This window comes from Ovis aries, chromosome 21 (assembly GCF_016772045.2).
Source record: "Ovis aries strain OAR_USU_Benz2616 breed Rambouillet chromosome 21, ARS-UI_Ramb_v3.0, whole genome shotgun sequence".
Taxonomy (NCBI): Eukaryota; Metazoa; Chordata; class Mammalia; order Artiodactyla; family Bovidae; genus Ovis; species Ovis aries.
Window position 1 is genome coordinate 25404505 of NC_056074.1, and position 25585 is coordinate 25430089.

Sequence of the window (25585 nt, forward strand, 5' to 3'; positions counted from 1 at the left end):
TCTAAATTCCATATATATGCATTAGTATACTGTATTGGTGTTTTTCTTTCTGGCTTACTTCACTCGTATAATCGGCTCCAGTTTCATCCACCTCATTAGAACAGATTCAAATGTATTCTTTTTAATGGCTGAGTAATACTGCATTGTGTATATGTACCACAGCTTTCTTATCCATTTGTACACTCTCCAACATAAATCAGATATATCTTTTGCAAATATTTTCATGTAAACTACAGCCTGTCTTTTCATCCTCTTAACAATGTTCTTCTACAGAGTAGAAATTTTTAATTTTATTGAAGTCCAGCTTCTCAATTCCTTGTTTTATAAATCATTCTTTTTGTCTCGTACCTAAAAGGTCATTGCCACACCCAAGGTCATCTAGATTTTTCCAGTTAGGTTCTAGGAATTTTACAGTTTTGTATTTTACATTTAAGCTTGAGATATTTTAAGTTAGTTTTTCTTACATGTTGTACGGAACCATTCTTTAATAACATTATCTTGGCTCCATTGTTTGTTTGTTTGTTTTCTTTACAAAGGTCAGTTGTCAATGACCAGTTGTCTATATTTATGTGAGTTTATTTCTAGGATCTTTATTCCATTGATCTCTTTTGTCTAGTCTGCCTACAATACATGATTACTATCACTTTAGATCAATAGTAAGTCATGATATTGAGTAGTGTCAGTCCTCCAACTTTTAATTCAGTTCTACTTCTTCAGTGTGCATTGGCAATTCTGAGTCTTTTGCCTCTCTGTATAAACTTGTAATCAATTTGTCATTATCCACAAAATAACCTGTTGGGACTTTGACTGGAATTGTGTAGAATCTATAGATCAAGTTCAGAAGAAGTGAAATTGTGACAATATCGAGTCTTCAGGTTCACACACATGGAGTAACTCCATTAATTTTGTTATTCTTTCAGTTATTTCATCAGCATTTTGTAGTTTTCCTCATAAAGAGTTTGCACATATCTTGTTAGATTTATTTGAAGTATCATTTTATGGGCTGCTAATGTAAATGGGATTGTGTTTGTAACTTTAAATTCCACATGGTCTTTGCTCATACAGGAAAGCAATTGACTTCTGTATGTTAACTTACATCCTTCCACCTTGTTATAATCACTTGTGGTTTCAGGAGTTTTCTTGTTGATTCTTTTAGATTTTCTGTATGACAACTATGCCATCTATGAAGAAGAACAGTTTTATGTCTCTCTTCCTGATCTGTATACATTTTATTTCCTTTTCTTGTCTTACTGACTACCTAGGGCCAACACTATATTGAAAAGCAGTCATGAGAGGGACATCCTTGCCTTGCTCCTAATCTTAGTGGGGAAGTTTCAAGTTTTTCATCATTAAGTATGATGTTAACTTTAGGTTTTGTGTAGGTATTCTTTTTCAAGTAGAGAAAGTTCCTCTTTACTGTTAGTTTACAGAGAGTTTTTGTCATGCATGAGTTTTGGACTTTGTCAAATTCCTTTTCTGCAACCATTGGTGTGATCATGTGATTTTTCCTCCTTAAACCATTTATCAGTTGAATTACATCAACTGATTTTTGAACGTTGAAACAAACTTGCACAACTGGAAAAAATACCACTTAGTCATAGTGTATAATTTTTTTATATATTGTTGGATTCTACTTGCTGATATTTTGTTGAAGATTTTTGCATCTGTGTTTATGAGAGAGATTAGTCTATAGTTTTTGTTAGTTTTTCTCATATACTGTCTTTGTCTACTTTTAGATGTAAGGTAATGTTGACTTCATAGAATGTTCTTAAAAGTAATTATTCTGCTTATATCATCCAAGAGAAATTTTAGAGAATGCATATCATTTCTTTTTAAAGTATTTGCTAGAATCCACCACTGAACATATGTAAGCCTGGACAGGATGGCTAGAGTGGGCTGGTGCTAAGGTGCTTAGTTGCTCAGTCATGTCCAACTCTCTGTGACCTCATGGACTGCAGCCTGCCAGGCTCCTCTGTCCATGAGATTCTCTAGGCAAGAATACTGGAGTGAGTAGCCATTTCCTGCTCTAGGGGATCTTCCCAACCCAGGGATCGAACTCAGGTCTCCTGCATTGCAGGAAGATTCTTTACCATCTGAGCCACCAGGAAAGCCACCAGAGTTGGCTGGAGTAGAGTATTTCCTTTTCTCTACATGGAAGGTTAAACCCAGCTGGAGCTTTCCCCTGTGGCCTGCCAGGCCTGCGAGGAAAAGTCTTGTAATCTTTAATGCTCCAGTTCAAAAGATCACACATAGATATTTGCTTGGAGCATGACTCTTCAGCTTCAAGGGTCTATTCAGGCCTCCTCTATGAGTCCATTCTTCCAGCAGCAGACACAACTATACTGTTGATGTGTTCACTCCAAGGGGAGATCAGGCAGAAACTGTATGCAGGGGATGAGGATGAGAACTGGGCACGTGAACTGGAGGTGTTTATGCTGTGTATGTGTTGGCCCCTCACATTTTAAGAAGAGTGGAAATGAGGAGCAGTGAGAGTAAGCCGTGGCCCATGGGCAGGTGCCTTAGAACAGGGTGGCTCTCCATGAGCAACTGCCTTTGGCTTGGAACTTCAAAGCATCTTAGGATTCAAATCAGGCCTTCCAAGGTTGTTAAAGTAGTTTGTCCAGGTAGGAAATGAGAACATAATTTATTTAACACCATATTAGGTTTATTTTTTATTTACTTTTAATTGTGGTTAAAAAAACACACACATAACATAAAATTTACTACCTTAACTATTTTAAGTGCATAGTTTGGTTCATCAGTGTTAGCTATGTGTACACTGTTATGAAAAAGATCTCTGGAAATTTTTCATCTTGTGAGTCTGAAACTCTATTCCCATTACACAACGACTCTCCTTTTCTTCCTCCCTGAAGCCCCTGGTAACCACCATTCTACTTCTCTTCTTAAGAATTTGACTATTTCAAATAGCTTATATAAGTGGAATCATACAATATTTGTCTTTTTGTGGCTGGCTTACTTCACTTAGCATAATATTCTCAGGTTCATCCATTGTAGCATTATGGCAGGATTTCCTTACTTTTTAAGGAGGAATATATATTTCGTTGTATGTATGTATCAAATTTTCTTTATTCATTCATCATTGATGGACATATGGGTTGCTCCTACCTCTTGGCTATTGTGCATACTGCTGCATGAACACTGGCATGCAAATCCTACTTTCAATTCTCTTAGATATATTGCAGAAGTACGATACTGAATCCTATAGTAGTTCTATTTTTATTCTTTTAGGAAACTTCATATTGTATTCCATAGTGATTACTCCATTTTACAGACTCACCGGTAACACACAAGTGTTCCAATTTTTCTATATCTTCACTTATACTTGCTGTTTTCTGGATTTTTTTCTAATAGTAGCCATTATAGTAAGTGTGAGATTATACCTCATTGTGACTTACTTTTGACTTACATTGTCTGGTGTTTAGTAATATTGAACATTTTTTCAGTTGCTTGTTGACTATTTATATGTCATCTTTGGAGAAGGATCTATTTAAATCTATCTTAGTTCATTGCAGTTGCTATAGCAAAATACAATAGCTCAGAAGCAACCTAAACCTCCAGCAAAAGAGGAATACATAAAGAAGATGTGGTACATATACACAATGAAATATTATTTGGCCATAAAAAGGAATGAAATTGGGTCATTTGTGAAGACATAGATGGACCTATGAACTGTAACAGAGTAAATAAAGTAAGTCAGAAAGAGAAAAACAAATATCATACATTAATGCACACGTGGAATCTAGAAAAATGGTACAGGTGATCATACTTGCAAAGCAGAAGTGAAGACACAGATGTAGAGAATGACGTATGGATAATAAGGAGGAAGGTGGCGATGAGAGGAATTGAGAGATTGGAAATGACACATATACACTGTTGATACTCTGTGTAAATACATAACTAAGGAGAACTGATTGTGTAATACAGGGAACTCAGTGCTCTGAGGTGACCTAGATGGGAAGAAAATCCAAAAAGGAGGAGGATATATGTATATGTAGCTGATTCACTTTGCTGTACTGTAGAAACTAACATAACATTGGAAAGCAAGTATACTACAATAAAAATTAATTATAAAACTAAATAAAATAGATAGCCAACAAGAAACTACTATATAGCACAGGGAATCTCCTCAGTACTCTGTACTAGTCTAAACAGATACAGAATTTGAAAAAGAATAGATAGATGTGTACATGTTACTGAGGCACTTTGCTCTACACCTGAAATTAATGCAAAACTGTTAATCATCTCTAATATAAAATTAAAATTAAAAAATAAACTGATTTTCTATTAATACAAAAAGTAAAATAAAATAAAAATTTTTGTGTGATAATTACACAACTGTGATTATATTAAAAGTCACTAAATTGGAAAAAAAAATCTACTCCACATGTGTTTGTTGTGAGAATCAGTTAGAAACAGTAGCAACTACCCAAGAGAAGCTCTTCTCAAAGCAGAAGCATGAGAGGTAAGTCCAACCTTGCAAACGCATCCCTTGCACACACATCCCTTGCACCTGCTTACATCGCATCTGCTAATGTCTGATTGACCAAAATGGCTCACGTGTCCTAGCTGATCATCAGTGAGGCACAGAAATATATGCTACCTAAAGATGCTTACTCCTTGGAAGGAAAGTTATGACCAACCTAGATAGCATATTCAAAAGCACAGACATTACTTTGCCAACAAAGGTCCATCTAGTCAAGGCTATGGTTTTTCCAGTGGTCATGTATGGATGTGAGAGTTGAACTGTGAAGAAAGTTGAGCGCCGAAGAATTGATGCTTTTGAACTGTGGTGTTGGAGAAGGCTGTTGAGAGTCCCTTGGGCTGCAAGGAGATCCAACCAGTCCATTCTGAAGGAGATCAGTCCTGGGTATTCTTTGGAAGGACTGATGCTAAAGCTGAAACTCCAATACTTTGGCCACCTCATGCGAAGAGTTGACTCATTGGAAAAGACCCTGATGCTGGGAGGGATTGGGAGCAGGAGGAGAAGGGGACGACAGAGGATGAAATGGCTGGATGGCATCACCGCCTCGATGGACATGAGTTTGGGTGAAGTCTGGGAGTTGGTGATGGATAGAGAGGCCTGGCGTGCTGCAATTCATGGGTTTCAAAGTGTTGGACACGACTGCGTGACTGAACTGAACTGAACTGAACTGAAAATGAAACCATGGCAAGGTATAGATCCATAATACTACTAACTGAGTGACAGAATTCTGACCAATAATGCAAACTTCCACACTGAAGCATAGTCATCCCTCAGCATCTGCAGAGGATTGGTCACAGGACCCACCTTGGATAATGAAATATGCAGGTGCTCGGGTCCCATAATCAGTGTTTCAACATTCTCAGTTTTATAACTTCACCTTTGATGTGTGTCAAATAAATGGCAAAGCCCGTCACTCATCCAAAGTTTCCTTTTTCCCAAAAGAGAATCTTTCCAAAGAAAAACTCACAAGACAGTGATTGACTCCTCAGCTCTTAGCATGCTAACACTTTTCCAAAAAACCTTCCTTTATCACTAATATGTCATTGAGATCAAAGTGTTCTGATGTATTCTGGACACCTTTACTCAATGTTGTAGATATATAAACCAGTAGAGAGGAATGCTCTGATTCCCACACATGCCTGCATGAAAAGATCAGTGTAATCTATAGTGCCTTAAAATTCTATGGAAATGGCCTCTTCTAATAATCTGCTGCTTTTAGTACTTCCTTGATAACTAACTAGATCCCCAAATTATTTACTTCTTCATTAGAACTTACACTTAGTTGAGTATCTTGAGCCACAGTTTTCCATCATAGCTAAAACGCCCAAAATAATCCTTGGGAAAAAATTATGAAATCTGACTCTACTAGTCTTGAAATAATGTCTGAAACTTTCCACTCAGCATCTTTCTAACTGTTAAACCTACAGTTGTTCATAATCATTAGGACAGTTCCTGCAGCTGCCATGCATAACCAGGAATTACCATACTTCACCTAGTATCTCAGACTTACATACTTGCCACCCCCACACCACATTTTTAACATAGCTCTACTGTCATTGGTCAAAATGCAATATTCAAAAAATGACTTATTGTGAAGTAAATTAAATTACTATAAGCAGAATCAGGCTTTAATATGCTTATCAGTTCAGTTCAATTCAGTTCAGTCGCTCAGGCATGTCCGACTCTTTGCAACCCCATGAATCACCATGCCAGGCCTCCCTGTCCATCACCAACTCCCAGACTTCAGCCAAACTCATGTCCATCGAGGCGGTGATGCCATCCAGCCGTCTCATCCTCTATCATCCCCTTCTCCTCCTGCCCCAATCCCTCCCAGCATCAGGGTCTTTTCCAATGAGTCAACTCTTCTCATGAGGTGGCCAAAGTATTGGAGTTTCAGCTTCAGCATCAGTCCTTCCAATGAACACCCAGGACTGATCTCCTTCAGGATGGACTGGTTGGATCTCCTTGCAGCCCAAGGGACTCTCAACAGCCTTCTCCAACACCACAGTTCAAAAGCATCAATTCTGCGGCACTCAGCTTTCTTCACAGTCCAACTCTCACATCCATACATGACCACTGGATAAACCAGAGCCTTGACTAGATGGACCTTTGTTGGCAAAGTAATGTCTCTGCTTTTGAATATGCTATCCAGGTTGGTCATAACTTTCCTTCCAAGGAGTAAGTGTCTTTTAATTTCATGGCTGCAATCACCATCTGCAGTGATTTGGGAGCCCAAAAAAATAGTCTGACACTGTTTCCACTATTTCCCCAACTATTTCCCATGAAGTGATGGGACCAGATGCCATGATCTTCCTTTTCTGAATGCTGAGCTTTAAGCCAACTTTTTCACTCTCCTCTCACTTTCATCAAGAGGCTTTTTACTTCCTCTCCACTTTCTGCCATAAGGGTGGTGTCATCTGCATATCTGAGGTGATTAATATTTTTCCTGGCAATCTTGATTCCAGCTTGTGCTTCTTCCAGCCCAGTGTTTCTCATGATGTACTCTGAATATAAGTTAAATAAGCAGAGTGACAGTATACAGCCTTGACGTACTCCTTTTCCTATTTGGAACCAATCTGTTGTTATCATACTTAAAAATGAAATCTGCAAAGGCAGCAACAAAATGAAGCAAGAAAGCATAGCATAAAGGAAAACAAAGCAAATTGGAATTCAAGGAACTTGATTCCAGTCCCAACTGTGGCACCAGTTAGCTGTGTGGGCCTGGAAAACATATATAATGCTTCTAAGTCTCCAACATCTGTTATTGAGGAGATTAGGTTAAATTATATATAAATTATAGATTTAATGGGTTACATATAGTTTAACCCATTCAAAATTAAATTATCAATGATTGCAGAAAATTTGCTTGGAAAATAGTCTTGGAACACTAAAGGTGGGTCAAGGGACATGACAAATAGGTCTGTTCTAAACATTGATCTAAACGTAAAGACTTAAAGCTCTCTTTCTATATAAAAGGGAAAAAAACTGGAATTTGCATTTTTCATTGAAAACACTGAGAAACAAAGCATTGTATCTTTTTCTTCAAATATTACTCCTTTCTCAAGAAATTGATTTTCCTCAAGGTTTTCCTCAAGGCAGCTTTGACATCCTTGTTCCTCAAACTATATATCAGTGGATTTAACATGGGCACCACAATGGTATAGAACAGGGAGGACACTTTCCCTTGGTCAAGGGGCAAAACAGAAGGTGGTTTGAGATACACAAAAGCCCCAGAACCAAAGAAAAGGAAAACCACAATTATGTGGGAGCTGCATGTACTGAAAGCTTTGGACCTGCCCTCAGTGGAGCGAATGCGGAGAATGCTGGAGAGGATTAGAGCATAAGAGATGGAGATGGTGACAATGGGCATTCCAATGTCAATAGCCACAAATATGAAGACCACCAGCTCATGCATATAAGAGCTGTTACAGGAGAGCTCAAGGAGAGGTGGGATGTCACACATGAAATGATTGATGAGGTTGTCAGCACAGAAGATCAGACTTGCTATGCTTCCTGTGTGGGCCATGGCCCCTGAAAACCCCATCACATACACACCCAACAAAAGCAGTAAACAGACCTTAGGAGACATGGTGACTGTGTACACCAGTGGCTTACAGATGGCAACATAGCGGTCATATGCCATCGCTGACAGGACAAAGGACTCAGAGATGACAAAGAAGCAGAAGAAAAACAGTTGAGTCAAACACCCTGCGTGCAAGATGGTGTTCTTCCTTGAGACAAAACTCATCAGCATTTTGGGAGTGATGGTAGTGGAGTAACAGAAGTCTATTAAGGAGAGGTTGAAGAGGAAGAAGTACATAGGGATGTGCAGGCGTGAGTTCAACCCAATCAGCGTTATCAAGCCCAGGTTCCCCACTACGGTGACCACATAGAAACCTAGAAACAGGAGGAAGAGGGGGATCTGCAGTCCTGGCTGGTCTGTTAAGCCTGCGAGGATGAATTTTGTCACCGAAGAGTTCTCAGCTCCCATTCTCCCATGGAGAAAAACTGGTCCATGGGGAAAAGAAAAGAGAACCACTTAAAAACAAGACCACCAACCTCCCAGTCCCACCGTCGAATTCCTGAGAATGGAATCCACAGAGATATTTGAGCTTTAGTGTGGAAGGAGGGTTTCTACTGTTTGCTATGGGTCTATCTTTTCAACCGTAGTGTCTTTAACTTCCAGAGAACAATAAAGAGGCTAGATTAGGCCTCCAGAGTGAGAACTGGCACTACTTGAGAAAGCAAAAAGCAGAAAACTCATTCACAAGTAAGATAGATATCTTTTAGATCTCTAAGTCAGTCCGTTTTCTGAGTCCCCTCTCTCCTACCTCTGTTTCAGTTGCTGATGCTTGGGGACTTTCCCTGGAAAGAATCCTGACTGGCGGAAGACACTCTGACTTCTCAGAGCTCCCACCTCTGGGCCACTGCTATCACATCAAAAAAGTGAGGTGACATTTTTTCCAAAATCTCCTAACTCTAGTGGCCTTAGGTTTAATAATAATGTTTTAAGCTAGCACTTATTAAGTGGTTACTTACGTGTACTAAGAGCTATGTGACTATATTTTTATCCCATTTTGTAGATGAGACAACTGAGTTAAGTAACTCATCCAAATCCCAAAACTGCTGAGTAGCAGGCAGGTGAACTCGGGCAGTCTGACTCTCACAGTTTGCACTGGTAACCACCACGTTACATGACTGACCAGAGCCAGGCACACACTCACCTTCCTTTAGTATAGAGCTGTAATGCTATATTTCAGTGTCTCTTGTCCACAATGGTCCTGGGAAGAAAATGACCACATCAATAGAAGAGGACAGCTTTGAGTTCAGAACTCTCTCCTCCCAGTCTGCTCCAGAGAATCATAACTTCTCATTTATCTTGTATCTCTTTCTGCCTCGAAGAGCTTGATTTCCAATTACTAACTTCCCAAAACACCCTCCAGCTACAAGGAAGAATACGGTGCCCTTTCCTGACTCATGGATAACGGGAGAATAGGCAGTTTTATTAGGATTGTAGATCTCAGTGACTTGATTATTCAGAAACTCCCTCAAGACCATTTTCTGAGAGATTACTTTCCCAGGGGAAGAAATGTTTGCTTATACCCTTGATATTGTTTAATTTGGGTTCTAGAGACAGTTTCTTTCAACAAACACTGGTCTGGTACAATTAAGAGAAAAATCACTGTGATAAAAATGACTGTCATCACCATTTCTTGAATATCCAATACTGTGCATAACACAAATCCTTTACACTGAGTTCTGGCTGCCAAGATCAAAAATACCATATACATATATTATTTATTTCTCACAATAATGATATTCATTTTAAAGGTAAGTTACTCAGAGAGACATTGTGTTTCAGAGCCCACATGCCTGGGTCTATTTAACCCCAGGTACTTATTTTGTAATCACTAGCCTAAACTTCCTTCTGGTGAGAGCTGCTGAAATCCATAAAGCAATGTCCCTGCCTTCACAAATCTGGCAATCTGTTGGAAAGTAACAAATATGCAATGACTTTAATAAAAACAAGAAATGTATCAAGGAAATAGTAACACCAAGGGCTATTTATACTCATAAAATTTAGAGTGGGACACTCAATAATGTATTCATATTCCAATTTATTCCAGGAAGAACTGCACTGTATCTAGTTTTAACAAGGAAATTTTTGTGATTCCCTGCCCTTATCCTCTCAAGGGGTGTAAATTTAGTGGTAACAAATATTCTCTATCAGGTAACTGCTTTCAACTTCTGCCAGGAGCAGCCTTTCTCTGAATTAAAACTCCCTTTGGCTGTCCCTGCCTTCCACCCACTTTTTTTTTTAATAAAATTATTTTTTCTGTTTATTTATTTTACTTTACAATATTGCATTGGTTTTGCCATACATTGACTTGAATCTGCCATGGGTGTACATGTGTTCACCATCCTGAACCCCGCCTCCCACCTCCCTACCCATCCCATCCCTCTGGATCATCCCAGTGCACCACCCACTCTTCATCGAGTGCTCCTATCTATTGACTTTCCAGCTTCTCAGGCTCACAGACTGAATCCTGGTGGATAAGATTCCCAGTGCAGTGATACATCCAAATTTGTTCTTCCTCTTTGGTTTGCTTCTGTCTTTATCTTCTCCCCAACACAAACTTCTGCCTTGTCAAAAATTGTTTATCCTTTGTCTTGATCCTTCAATCTTTTCTTACTTTCTTTAATATCAAGTCTACATACTCAGAATTTTGACCTGAAAAGACTCAGGAAATTACCAAATCCAGTGTTTCACAAACATGGCTAAGCACTAAAATTTCCTAGAGTGTTTATTAAAAAGAAATTCTGAGACAAGTGAGGGAAATTAAGAGATATAAATTTCCAGTTGCAAAATAAATGAGTCATGAGTATAAAATGTACAGTCTGGGGAATATAGATGATAACTATAGAATATGGACAATAACTATAGTATCTTTGTATGGTGACATATTGTAGCTCGACTTACTATAGTGATCACTTTGAAACATATAGAAATATCAAATCACTATGTGGTGTAACAGGAGCTAACATAGCGTTGTAGGTCAGTTACTCTTCCAAAATCAACAAACTCATAGAAAAAGAGATCAGATTTATGGTCCCCAGAGGCAGGGGCTGGGACAAGGAGTGGGGGTAGAGTTGGATGAAGACAGTCAAAAGGTACAAAGTTCCAATTATAAGATGAATAAGTATTAGGAATATAATGTACAGTATGATAAAATTAACACAGCTGAATGTTACATATGAAAGTTGAAAGTAAATTCTGGGTGCTCATCACAAAAAAAATTTTTCCTATTTCTTTAATGTCATATCTATATGAGAGGATAATTATCTATAAGTGATGATAAGTTATCACTAAACTTATAATAATAATCATTTCATAATGTAAGTCAAATAAGTATTCTGTACACCTTAAATATATACAATGCTGTATGTTAGTTATAGCTCAATAAAACTAAAAGAAGGAAAAAGGAAAAATTCTGGGCTCCACCCACATCCTCTGAATCAGCATGTCTGTGGGTATAAATGGCAGCCATATTTTTAAACCTTCTCTAGTGGTTCCAGTGCCAGAAACTTGCATATCCACAGAACTGATACTTATCCACATCTTAGAGACACAGAGCAGACCCAAGGGAGTAAAGTCAGTTGCCCAGTGTCACATATCTAGTTCACATCTCCGGGTTTCCAGCCTCTCCTGGTCCATGTTGCCATATGACCTTCAGCTTGGCAGGCACACAGAGAACAAGCTATAGTAATCAGACTTCTGATTTCAAGTATAACAGAACAGCTATTATCACACTTACCCTGTGACCATAAGCAACTATCAGACTGGAAATAATATAAAGCAACTATCTGCAAGCATTGGGAGGCAGACAGCACAGAGATGAAATTCTTGAAAGAAGGCAAGAATGTAAGGTGACTGACACATTCATCCTAACTTTCTCCCTAATGACAATTTCCAAACAGAGCATAGTGAAGTGGAACCCAAGCAAATGACAACAGTCTCTACGAGTAGAATAAATAAAGATCAATGCTCGAGTATGCTAAGACAGCTGAAATTTGTGGGGCAAAGTATAGAGAGGAAGAAGCCAAAGATAAAGACCTTCAGGCATTTGGATACCAGGAATTAGGATGAGGTATGAAACTGATACCCTCTAAGTAAGAGCTAGTCTTCAGACTAAGGGCAAAACTGAACTGGATCCATCTTAGCAAAGCCTAAATTCAGATCTCAACAGGATCAAGGTGATCTAGTAAATTATCTGCATCCAAAGACAAACTCCTACATTCTGTAGAGAAGAATAACATAATCTACAGTCTCTACAGTGTATTCATGATGTCCATCATTATAAAATGAAAAATTACTATAAATACAAAGAAGCAGGAAATTATGACCCATTATCAAGAAATAAAAATAAAGCTGCTATATGATTCCAGAAATCCTACTCCCGGGCATATATCCAAAGAAAACCATAATTTGAAAAGATACATGCACCCTAATGTTCATTGCAGCACTATTTACAATAGCCAGAACATAGAAGCAACCTAAATGTCCATCAACAGAAGAATGGATAAAGAAGATTTGGTATATACAAACAATGGAATATTACTCGGCCATGAAAAAAATGAAATAATGACAGTTGCAGCAACATGGATGGACTTAGAGATTGTCATACTGAGTAAAATACCTCAGACAGAGAATTATAAGTATCATATGATGCTTTCTATGCATGGAACCCTCAGTTCAGTTCAGTTCAGTCACTCAGTCATGTCCGACTCTTTGCAACCCTTAAAAAATGGTAAAATGAACTTATTTACAAAGCAGAAATAAAGTCACAGATGTAGAAAACAAGCTTCTGGTTACTGGGGGGAAGCAGGATGGGGGGAAATAAACTGGGAGATTGGGATTGACATATATACACACTACTACATATAAAAGAGATAACTGATAAGGACCTGCTATATAGCATGGGGAACAATACTCAACACTTTGTAATGACCTATATGGGAAAAGAATCTAAAAAAGAGTGCTATACATATACATTGTATTTCCTTTGCTGTACACCTGAATCTAACACGACATTGTAAATCAACTATGCTCCAATAAAAATTTTTAAAGAATCAGGAAAATTTGACTCACAATCAAGAAGAAAAAATATTCAGTAAAATCAGATCCACATGTGACCTGAATGTTGCTATTAGCAAAGACTTTAAAGTAGCTTCTCTAATTATTTAGTTTTTAAATTTAGTTCAAAGAAATACAAAATTGACTAACAGATGGCAAATTCCAACAGATCTATTAAAACAGTAAAAATAAAGGAGATTTTCCCAAAAAATTCAAAACTGAAAAATACAGTATTAGAAATTAAAAATTCATTAGGTTGACTTAATAGCAGGCTCAGCACAGCCAAAGAAAGTTTTGCTAAAAGCAAAAGAGAACAATGGAAATTATCATACTAAAATGCAGATAGAAAAACAATAAAGACCACAGCAACCACAGACTTCAAAACAATGCCAACATATGTGTAATCAGAGTTTCAAAAGGTGGGTTAGGTGAGAACTGGAGTAAACAGAATATTTTTAAAGATTATAGATGAAAGTTTTCCCTATTTGATGAAATAATAAACCCACAGAATTTAACAAAAAAAAAAAAAGCCCAGAATTGGTGCTAGATTATCTTATTTACAAAGCAGAAACATAGATACAGACATAGAAATATGTCTGAATGTATGGATACCAAAGGGAGTGGTGGGATGAATTGGGATTTGGGATATATACATTATTGACACTATGTCTAAGGGAGTGGTGGGATGAATTGGGATTTGGGATATATACATTATTGACACTATGTCTAAAATAGATAACTAATGATAACCTAACTGTGTAGCACAGGGAACTCTATTCTGTGCTCTGTGGAGACCTAAATGGGGAGGAACTACAAAAAAGAAGGGATATATAATATATACACAGAGCTGGTTTACTTTGCTGTACAGTACGAACTAAAACAATGTTGTAAAACAACTGTACCTCAATAAAATTTTTTAAGATGGTAAAATGTATGCTATATGTTTTTAGCACAACAAAAACTGAAGCAGTTTCTGTTCTTTCCTAGAAAAAAACAGCCCAGGAAACCGTAAGCAATATGAATATAAAATATACCACACCTAAACTTATCATACTTATACTAATGAAAACCAAAGAAAAAAGAAAAAGTCTAAAAGCAATCATGATAGAAGGGACATTGTTTTCAAAGGAGCAAAAAATATAACTGACCTGTTACTTAAAAACAGAAGTCAAAGAACATTGAAATTACGTCTTTAAAACTGAAAGAGAAAAATGTTTCATATTCTATTTGTGGTAGCATATTCTTCCAAAATAAAAAAGAGAGAAAAAATTTCAAACAAATTAAAGGTGAAAGAAATTGTCCCCAGTAAAGTCTACACTACCAAAAAAAAAAAAAAATGAGGGGCAGGAGGGATCAGCTCAGTTCAGTTGCTCAGTAGTGTCTGACTCTTTGCAATCCCATGGACTGCAGCATGCCAGGCCTCCCTATCCATCACCAACTCCCAGAGTTTACTCAAACTCATGTCCATTGAGTCAGTGATGCCATCCAACCATTTCATCCTCTGTTACCGCCTTCTCGTCTCCCTTCAATCATTGCCAGCATCAGGGTTTTTTCCAATGAGTTACTTCTTCACATCAGGTGGCCAAAGTATTGGAGTTTCAGCTTCAGCATCAGTCCTTCCAATGAACATTCAGGACTGATTTCCTTTAGGATGGACTGGTTGGATCTCCTTGCAGTCCAAGGGACTGTCAAGAGTCTTCTCCAACACCACAGTTCAAAGGCATCAATTCTTTGGCACTCAGCTTTCTTTACAGTCCAACTCTCACATCCATACATGACTACTGGAAAAACCATAGCCTTGACTAGATCGACCTTTGCTGGCAAAGTAATGTCTGTGCTTTTTAATATGCTATCTAGTTTGGTCATAACTTTTCTTCCAAAGAGTAAGCATCTTTTTATTTCATGGCTACAGACAACATCTGCAGTGATTTTTGAAGCCCGTAAAAATAGTCTGCCACTGTGTCCACTGTTTCTCCATCTATTTGCCATGAAGTGATGGGACTGGATGCCATGATCTTTGTTTTCTGAATGTTGAGCTTTAAGCCAACTTTTCCACTCTCCTCTTTCACTTTCATCAAGAGGCTCTTTAGTTCTTCCTCACTTTCTGCCATAAGCATGGTGTCATCTGAATATCTGAGGTGATTGATATTTCTCCTGGCAATCTTGATTCCAGCTTGTGCTTCCTCCAGCCCAGCATTTCTCATGATGTACTCTGCATATAAGTTAAATAAGTATGGTGACAATATACAGCCTTTTCTTATTTGGAACCAGTCTGTTGTTCCATGTCCAGTTCTAACTGTTGCTTCCTGACCTGCATACAGATTTCTCAAGAGGCAGGTCAAGTGGTCTGGCATTCCCATCTCTTCAAGAATTTTCCACAGTTTATTGTGATCCACATAGTCAAAGGTTTTGGCATAGTCAATAAAGCAGAAACAGATGTTTTTCTGGAACTCTCTTGCTTTTTCGATGATTCAACGGATGTTGTCAATTTGATCTCTGGTTCCTCTTCCTTTTCTAAAACCAGCTTGACCATCTGGAAGTTCACGGTTCACATATTGTTGAAGCCTGGCTTGGAGAATTTTAGGCATTACTTTACTAGCATGTGAGATGAGTGCAATTGTGCAGTAGTTTGAGCATTCTTTGGCAGTGCCTTTCTTTGGGATTGGAATGAAAACTGATCTTTTCCAGTCCTCTGGCCACTGCTGAGTTTTCCAAATTTGCTGGCATATTGAGTGCACTTTCACAGCATCATTTTTTAGGATTTAAAACAGCTCAATTACTTTGAAAGAAAAAGTTTAATTTAAAAATCTCATTATAGTCATTTTCATAGTGACATATTGCTGAATGCATCTTTGAGAAGTGCATATTCTTATAAACATATTTCCCTTATGTAGGAGATTTCTGGAGATTACAAGTGAAACGCCATAAAACAACAAGACACACATACAAGAGACAGACACACTCTGGCCAGAGGGAAAATAATAACTGCACAAGCAAGCAAGCTCGCGGTTTATTTTCATGTAGCCCCCCTGGGCAGAATTCCAGACTGTATGACCAAACTTGTTCAGTACAGCGCATGTGCATAAATGTTATCGTACAGCAAAAGGGAGTGAAATTCCGGCTTATGGCAGAGTCTGTCCAGAGCCCTTATCACAAGAAGGGAATGTTCCCTTATTAGCAAGGGACCGTTAATCTCAAGGCTGTGTCTGTCTCCTTGGCAGAACATCCTGTTTGCAAGCGGCACATCTCCACTTTCCCTATTGTGGCTGCATTAACCCTTCATCTCCCCCTTTTTTATTCTATTTAAGTCCTCGAGACATTTGTATTGATGTTCTGTAGAGCAAGGCGTAAAGCTGTAGACGGCCAGCCTCCAGCCTCCCCAGCCCCTCTCGCGGCTGTGCCTGTCTTAGGTTGCCCTCCTCTGAGGGTCTTACCTGTCATTGGCTATCCAGCCACCTTTTGGGGGCTAGGTGGAATCTCTGTAGATGATGGGCATCTAGAACTCTTTTTATTTATATGTCTTGGTTAATTTCTTGAAAGGCTCATGTTAAATGGTACAGGTGTTATACAAAACTGAGAAGAATTCCAATCACATTTCAACACACTTCGTGTAGATAAAACAGCTAATTGATCTCCAAGCCAGGAAATGGTGTGTTGAAGATTGAGCACGTCGGTAGCAAGTTGTGCATCCAAATCTCGCTGTTGTTGCCATAACAAATGAGAGTCTTTATGCCAGTCCAGGACAAAATCAGCTGTTGGAATACCTTGATATAACGCAAGGCTTGCCATCACCGCTGTTGCAGTTACTGACGCAATTGCTAGAATCGAAGCAATGACCACACCAAACATACATCGAGATCGATGCAGCAAAGTCTGTAGAGTGGTTACTAGATGAGAGACAGCAACAGAATCTGACCATGGCCTAGTCAGATTTATAGGCAACCATACTTCTGTCCAAGCTTTAACAATTACTAACAAAAAATTGGAGTTACAGGCTCGTTTTTCAAATTCTTTCCACCAAGACTGATTTACACATTACAATAACCACATGACATAGACCACACAGTATCATTCCAGGTCCAATTCCCATATAACAATGTAAAAGGATATTTTACACATGCCATTGCAGAATAAGATTTATTAACATGCAAATTAACATGAAATGGACCCGAAGAGTCACCACTATCCAAAGTAGTTTCCTGACCAGATAGTGAGATTACCAGAAACTGCCCATAGTTTCCAAATATCCCCTTGAATGTGCGGATATCCCTGCAATTGTAATTGAGGAGGGACAAGTGCAAATTGCTGCCATTTAATTGTTTCATTACCATTGCCCATCAAAGTGCTATTTGCACGATGCCACTTAAGAGATTTATTTGACCATTTTTCTAAGAATTGCCCATAATCTGGACTCCAATCCACAATGATAGACCCAGAATAATTCATGACTTTAAAGGGTCATGATGACCTCGGCAACGTTCCCATTCCAAAGATTCTAGAGAAGGAGCAAAAAAGTTAACTTTTTTGAACAAAAGGATCAGCCATTGTTGATTTTGATCAATCTCGCTGGGGTCCAAAACCTGTAATTATTAACAGAAATGAAAGCATACCCTCGTCCCAGATATATTAATGATGCTGGGGTCCAATCTTTCTCTTTATCTTTATACCAAATAGGCGTATTCAAGATCTTCTTGTCTTCTTTTTTTCCTTGAAAATGCAACTCTGTTGCTGATAGATTTCCTTTGCTCCAAATATTCAAAAAATTTAGGGTAAGTAAGGTTTTATTCAAAATGTCTTTAGGTTTCATAAGTCTCTCCTGTTGCCCCTTTTTTATTTTTTCAAGATATTCACACAAGGTATGATTAGCTCTTTCAATGATAGCTTGCCCTTGACTATTATAGGGAATACCAAAAGTATGAGTTATATGATATTGGGATAAAAAGTGAGCTAATTTCACGGGTTGGTAGACAGGTACATTATCAGTTTTCAATTCAATTGGTAATCCCATAACTGCAAAACAAGATAACAAATTAATAACAGTGTCAGCCTTTTCAGAATGTAATGCAGTGGCCCATTGAAAATGTGTATACGTATCTATAGTATGATGCACATATTTTTGTTGTCCGAAAGAAGAAATGTAAATTACATCCATTTGCCATATCTGATTTGTTTGTTGTCCTCTCATGTTGACACCTGGTGGGGTAAACGGTAAAGCAAAGGGGGCACATATGGAACAAGAACGAACAATATTTTGAGCTTGTTTTCCCGTAATGGCATGAGATTTTTGTAACCCTTTGGAATTGGTATCCTGTAAGAGATGTTCTTGTTTTGCTGCTTCTATAGGATAAAGTAAGGCATCAATTGTAGCATTTCCGAATGATAAGGGTCCAGGAAGGGCGGAATGTGCATGAATGTGAGTAAAGAAAATTAATTCTGAACGTTGCAAGAGCAGTTGTTGTACTTGGTAAAACAATTTATCAATAGCTGTTTTAAGGGTCAGTGGAAGGGAGACATGGGGAAGCTGCAGGCAAGAGAGAACAGCATATCGAGAATCTGAAACAATGTTGATAGCAATTTGGGGGAAATCTTGTAAAACTAAATAGATAGCCCACAACTCAGCGGGCTGTACAGAATAAAATGAGTGGGGAAGAACCTTAGAACTTTCCGGGGTCCAATATCCAGCAGTATTTTTATTTGCGTCTGTAAAAATAGTGGGTCCCTTAACTGGAACATCTGAAATTGGGGGTTGAGATATCATAGAGTTAGTCCAGAGAAAATCAATCAATTTAGAAGACAGATACTGATTAGAAAACGAACCAGGAAATGAGGCAAGAGAAATTTGCCAGTTTTCATTAAATTGCAAACATCGAGATATTTGAGCAGTTGTTAATTGAGTAACAATCTGGTATGGTTCATATCCTGATAACTGTACAATATGATGGTGACCTTTCTGTATGAGGAAGGCTAATTTATCCATATATGTAGTCAATTTTTTGGAAAAGCTGTTAGGTAAGAAAACCTATTCTATTAATCCTTTTTCTTGAGCCATTACATCAGGTGGAGAATAAGGGGTATGAAATATTATAAACGAAATAGGTTGAGACGCATGTAAGTAAGTCAAAAAACCGTCATTTAGTCGTTGCTCAACAAATTGAAGTTCCTGTAAAGCCAATGGGGTTAAAGTTCGGGGGCTATCCAGAGCTGTATCTCCCTCTAAAGTAGAAAACAAATGTCATAATTGATAAGTAGGAATCCCAAGTACCAGGCGTAGCCAACTGATATCTCCCAATAACTGTTGAAAATCATTTAAAGTTTTGAGGTGGTCTCTTCTAATTTGCAACTTTTGTGGCCTTATTCTATGTTGTTCCAATATCATTCCTAAATACGAAATAGGAAGTCTTTTTGAATTTTTTCTGGGGCTATTTGCAAATTGTATAGTTTTAAAGCCTCCTGTACTTTTAGAAAGAATTCATCACGTTCAGCAATACTAGGAGCTGCTAATAGGAGATCATCCATATACTGATATAGAATATAATTGGGGTATTCTTGACCGAGGGATTGTAAAGAGCAAGCTATGAATTCTTGACATAAAGTAGGACTATTTGTCATTCCCTGTGGTAAGACTGTCCATTGATAACGCTTAACAGGCTGAGCATGATTAAGAATAGGAATTGTAAAAGCAAATTTATCTCTATCTTGTAATTGTAGGGGAATGGCAAAAAAAACAGTCCTTAAGATCTAGCACCATTAAGGACCAATTCTGAGGAATAAGAGCTGGAGAGGGGAGTCCCAATTGTAATGCTCCCATAGGTTGAATACATTTATTAACTTCTCGTAAATCAGTTAACATTCTCCATTTTCCAGATTGCTTTTTTATAACAAAAACAGAATTCCAGGGAGAGGTAGAGGGCTCTATATGGCCAAGTTGGAGTTGTTCTTGTACTAATTGTTCTAACGCCTCGAGCTTCATTTGTGGTAATGGCCACTGCTCAACCCATTTTAGAGTATTAGTTAACCATTTTAATGGGAATGCTTGAGGAATTTGAGCAGCGGCTACTAGTTTTCCGGGGGAATGGTTACAAAAGCCCCCAAAGGAGAGAGAAGATCTCTTCCCCAAATATTAATAGGTATGTTTACAATATAAAAGGTAACAAACATTGATCTTCCGTTATAGAATAGGCATTGTAAGGGATGGGTACTCTTCCAGACATCTGCAATAGAGCCCAGTCCCGTCAACATTAGAGGGCTTTTTTCTTTTTTCCAATCTTGGGGCCATTGTTGAGAAGAAATAACTGAAACATCTGCCTCTGTGTCTAATAGTCCCTTGAAGTTTTTTCCTTGTATAATCAAGGAGAGAACAGGGCGAGAATCTTTGATAAGCATTTCCCAAAATATATGTCGCCCAGTACTTCCTCCTGTTCGTTCATTAGGAAAAGCCAAACAGGGATGATAAGGTAGGAGAAGCATTTGGGCAATACGTTCCCCAGCTAATAATGAAAGCGTGGTAGAAGTAGAAGCCATAATCAAAATTTCCCCAATGTAGTCGGGGTCTATTACCCCAGGAATTATGGTTAGACCTCTCAAAGCCTCACTGCTATGGCCTAATATTAAACCAAAGGTGCCTTTAGGCAGTGGTCTGAATACATTTGTTTTTAATTTGTAAATACCTCCTCCTGGTGACAAAAGAACATTCTCAGCTAGTGGCAAATCAGCAGCAGCACTCCCTGAAGTAGCAGACCGCAAGTCTGAAATCATCATTTGAGGTCCTTTTAATGAGGCATTGACTGGTAACTGTTGCTGGGAGGGAACAGGGTTGGGGTATGTGGGACAGCAGGAGGACAGGGAGGAAAAGTCCCCGGTATTGTTCCTGGGCCCCAAGGACTCAGGCCCGCAAGATAGTTTCCCTGTATCGGGTTGCCCATTTTGTCTGTTTTAGATCTGCACTCATTAGCCCAATGAAGCCCCTTCCCACATCGACGGCAAGGTCCAGGAGGAGTCTTATTCCTCCTAGCAAAAGATCTGTCTTTAGGAATTGCACCTTGATCAGCTTTTAATTTCTGACATTCTCTTCTCATATGACCAGGTTTTCCACAATGGAAGCAGTTACCTCCCTTTTGTGGTTTCATAGCTTTGGCTAAGGCTGTAGCAAAGACACTAGCCTGATGATCTGTTCCTCCTACTCCCAAGCAGGCTCTGATATATTCAGCTATAGATGCACCCTGTCCTTTTAATGGTCCCAGTATATGTTTGCATTCAGTATTTGCATTTTCAAATGCTAAAGTTTGTAATAATATCCCTGCAATTTCATCCCTCCCTACAGCTCGTTCCACAGCTACTCTCAATCTTGCTAGAAAATCAGTATATGGCTCATTGGGGCCTTGTATTGTCTTAACAAAGGAGGATTGGGCATGGCCAGTAGGCATCACACGACGCCATGCTTGTAAAAAGACCTGGCGGACTTGTTGTAAGTCCTGATCAGAGTACTGAGCCTGTTCTCTAAAGCCTGATAATGGCCCTCTCCCATTAATTTATCATCGAGAGGACCAGGGGGATTCTGTCCTTCATTAATCCGAGCCTGCTTTCTAGCTTCTTCTTCCCACCAGCTACGAAGTTGCAACCATTGAGAACTCTCCAAGACAGCTTGGGCAATAGATTCCCAATCTAATGGAATGATTAATTTGCCTTTTCCCAATGATTCCAGCATAGCCAAAACAAAGGGAGATTGAGGACAGTATTGCGCTACTGCAGTTTTAAGATCTTTTAAAAATTTATATTCCAAAGGAGTGTATTGAATATTTATCACGTTGTCATCTTGCTATCTCTGGATGGGAAATAATTGTGGAAGATCGATAAAACCACTAGGGGGAGCAGGCAAGTCATCATCATGAAGCATAGACAAAGGAAAGGAGAACCGACAATGTTCCCTGCCCACATCGGGCGGACCAACCGCAGTGGGGAAAAGAGAAGTATAAGGAGGAGCAGAAGGCGCAGATTTCCTCTCCTCCCTACGGGATCTCCACCATTCCTGAATTAGATGGGTCATTTCTTTAATCTTTTTACCCCCCTCTGATGAAACTGAAGAAGCCTCTGAATCTGATTCTGAACTATCAGATGTTTCACCATTTCCAGAAGGAGGCTTACTTGTATCCTTACCTTCAGGCAATGCAGAAACCCCACCACCGTTTGGCACATCCTCATAAATTGCCTGTTCCTTCATTGAAGCATTAGATTTAGTCTCATTATCAGTAGATAGCAAAGTCAAAGCCTGTGTTATAGCATTACATAAAGTCCATAACTTCAAAGGGATCACATTACCCTTCTGATGTTGCTTTCTCAATTCTTTTTGAATTATTTTCCATTCCTTCAAGTTTAACTGTAGCTTAGTTTGATATTGAAACCAATGACAATATTGCTCCACCAAGCGAAAGAGCTCACTCAATCAACGAGTCGAGGTCTTAATGCCTATGGAGTGGAGAAGTCCTTTGACTAACTCCATATATTGTGTCCGTAATGATGATGATGAATTCCCCATGATTGTGTACATGAATTCCCCTAGTAATTCTCCATGATTTTCTGAAAGTTCCCCTGCTAGGCTGAGGAATTCCCCATGATTTTTTCTAAAGTTCCCCTGCTATGATTTTAAAATCCCCCTGGGGTTACTCACCCTTTCGGTTTCACTCGAGCCCCACGTTGGGCACCAGATGTAGGAGATTTCTGGAGATTACGAGTGAAATGACATAAAACAACAAGACACACATATAAGAGACAGACACACTCTGGCCAGAGGGAAAATGATAACTACACAAGCAAGCAAGCTCGTGGTTTATTTTTATATAGCCCCCCTGGGCAGAATTCCAGACTGTATGACCAAACTTGTTCAGTACAGCGCATGTGCATAAATGTTATCGTACAGCAAAAGGGAGTGAAATTCCGGCTTACTGCAGAGTCTGTCCAGAGCCCTTATCACAAGAAGGGAATGTTCCCTTATTAGCAAGGGACCATTAATCTCAAGGCTGTGTCCATCTCCTTGGCAGAACATCCTGTTTGCAAGCAGCACATCTCCACTTTCCCTATTATGGCGGCATTAACCCTTCACCCTTATAAACGAGAATATATGGGGAAAGAGTTCTCATTAATTTGGCACAAAAGTAATAGCAGTGTGCATTGTTGAAATTTGTTGTTTGATATTGGAATGCATTCTTATTAATATGGTCTACATTTTTGTGCCCTTCAACCTCCTACCATTCTACACTGTGAGGCTACAGATGCTAAAGCAGGGTGACAAATTTAGCATTCCTTATCAATTAACATTTCTTTACTGAAATTATAGTTTTTAACACAAATATTCCAATATGTTTTTTAAATGTTTTAAAATAAACATTTCAAGTCTAGTTGACTATGCCTTATGGTGAATAACTAATAGTGAGTAATTTTCCTAATAATAGTGACTGATGAAGATGAAGGCAATGACCGAGATGGTTGCGGCTGTGGTGGTAGTGGTGGTGGTGATGATGATGATGGAGTTCTTGGTGGTAAATTATTTAAATAGAAGCACTAAGCACTGTTTCTCAAGCAGCAAGTTGACTTCCCAATAAAAGGAAAATTAACACATCTGGGGGGGGGGGGCGGTGAAACATGGTTCCCAGCACAGCTGTAAACCAAGACTCTAATTGCTCTTTACTGAGAACTCCAGTCTCTAAAGTGACTACATCCCAGGAGAAGTTCCACCTATATATATAAACAGACTTCCCCCAAGTTTCCCAGCCCCAGGGACCTATTATTCATGATAGTGCTGGCCCCTTTGAATAAATTTAGGACTAGATATAAATCTATATGGTCCTCTCCTTTCCTGATATTTATTTCCTGACTATTGAAACCAAGTCATTCACTAATATTTCCAGGAAATTATATTTTATTTTTCCTTAGCACAGGTAGTTAATAATGATTTAAAGGAACTATATCAGAAAAATATTTCTTTCATAAACTCCTATCTCTAATGAGGCTATTTTCAACCATATGTTTACCTTCATCTCTAAGTAATTCTTCTTTGTGTGCCCTGTTCTTATGGGCAGCAATCCTGAGCCTCTGTGGCCTGTTAGAACTGGAGGTAATAATTGTGGTGACTGATATTAAATATGGGGTCATATTTTCCTATTTAATATTATTAGATGATATGGGAATCAATAACTAAGTCAATGCTGCCTAGGATTTTCCCATCTGCACTACACTCAATGAAAGCTGTTTACTCTACTGCTCTGTGAAAGCACTTTGATTTCTGATAATGGTATATTCTAGGGGGATTTTCTATGCTTCTTAATATTTTAAGAGGTAGAAACTGAACAGAAGGGGATATATAGATATTATATTTTAAATCTGTTGTTGCTACCTAGGGGAATATTTCTTCTTTATTATAAATGAAAATAATATTTAAAAATCTTAGGTACCTCTGAAATAGTTGTTATGAAGTTAACAATTGAACCACCAATAAATAACATTTAAAGTTTTCAGTGCAATGCAGCTTTTCTTGTCTTTATCCCACATCTTAAGGATTTAAAGACTCATACCTCTTGAGAAACCAAATGCAGGTCAGGAAGTAACAGTTAGAACTGGACATGGAACAACAGACTGGTTCCAAATAGGAAAAGGAGTACATCAAGACAGTATACTGTCACCCTGCTTATTTAACTTATATGTAGAGTACGTCATGAGAAACGCTGGGCTGGAAGAAGCACAAGCAGGAATCAAGATTGCTGGGAGAAATATCAATGACCTCAGATATGCAGATGAGACCACCCTTATGGCAGAAAGTGAAGAGGAACTAAAAAGCCTCTTGATGAAGTGAAAGAGGAGAGTGGAAAAAGTTGGCTTAAACTCAACATTCAGAAAACTAAGATTATGGCATCTGATCCCATCACTTCATGGGAAATAGATGAGGAAACAGTGGCAGATTTTATTTTGGGGGGCTCCAAAATCACTGTAGATGGTGATTGCAGTGATGAAATTAAAAGATGCTTATTCCTTGTAAGGAAGTTATGACCAACCTGGATAGCATATTCAAAAGCAAAGACATTACTTTGCCAACAAAGGTCTGTCTAGTCAAGGCTCTGGTTTATCCAGTGGTCATGTATGGATGTGAGAGTTGGACTGTGAAGAAAGCTGAGTGCCAAAGAATTGATGCTTTTGAACTGTGGTGTTGGAAAAGACTCTTGAGAGTCCCTTGGACTGCAAGGAGATCCAACCAGTCCATTCTAAAGGAGATCAGTCTTGGATGTTCTTTGGAAGGAATGATGCTAAAGCTGAAACTCCAATATTTTGGCCACCTCATGTGAAGAGTTGGCTCATTGGAAAAGACCCTGATGCTGGGAGGGATTGGGGGCAGGAGGAGAAGAGGACAACAGAGGGTGAGATAGCTGGATGGCATGACTGACTCAATGGACATGAATTTG

At 38.6% G+C, this 25585-nt stretch overlaps 2 protein-coding genes across 4 annotated transcripts in view; both read right to left on the minus strand.

Moving 5' to 3' along the window:
* The window catches only part of LOC101105957 (olfactory receptor 8B8-like), a 95627-nt gene extending 72684 nt beyond the window's left edge, over positions 1-22943 (minus strand). For 2 of the 3 annotated variants that reach the window (XM_060404240.1, XM_060404241.1), the window contains exon 1: positions 22804-22943. The gene's annotated coding sequence lies outside the window, so the exon portion shown is untranslated. Of the gene's footprint in view, positions 1-16105; positions 18150-22803 lie in introns of those variants that run through there. The other variant, XR_009597918.1, reaches the window with a different exon arrangement.
* On the minus strand, positions 7478-8495 carry LOC101106211 (olfactory receptor 8B12-like). Its single transcript, XM_027959647.2, has one exon. It carries the CDS (start codon positions 8493-8495, stop codon positions 7554-7556), a length of 942 nt encoding a protein of 313 aa, XP_027815448.1. The 3' UTR covers positions 7478-7553.
* Positions 22944-25585: the final 2642 nt, after the last annotated feature.

Bases quoted from the DNA above. Each gene is read 5' to 3' on its own strand.
- LOC101106211 (XM_027959647.2), bottom strand. From the start codon at position 8,495: ATGGGAGCTGAGAACTCTTCGGTGACAAAATTCATCCTCGCAGGCTTA.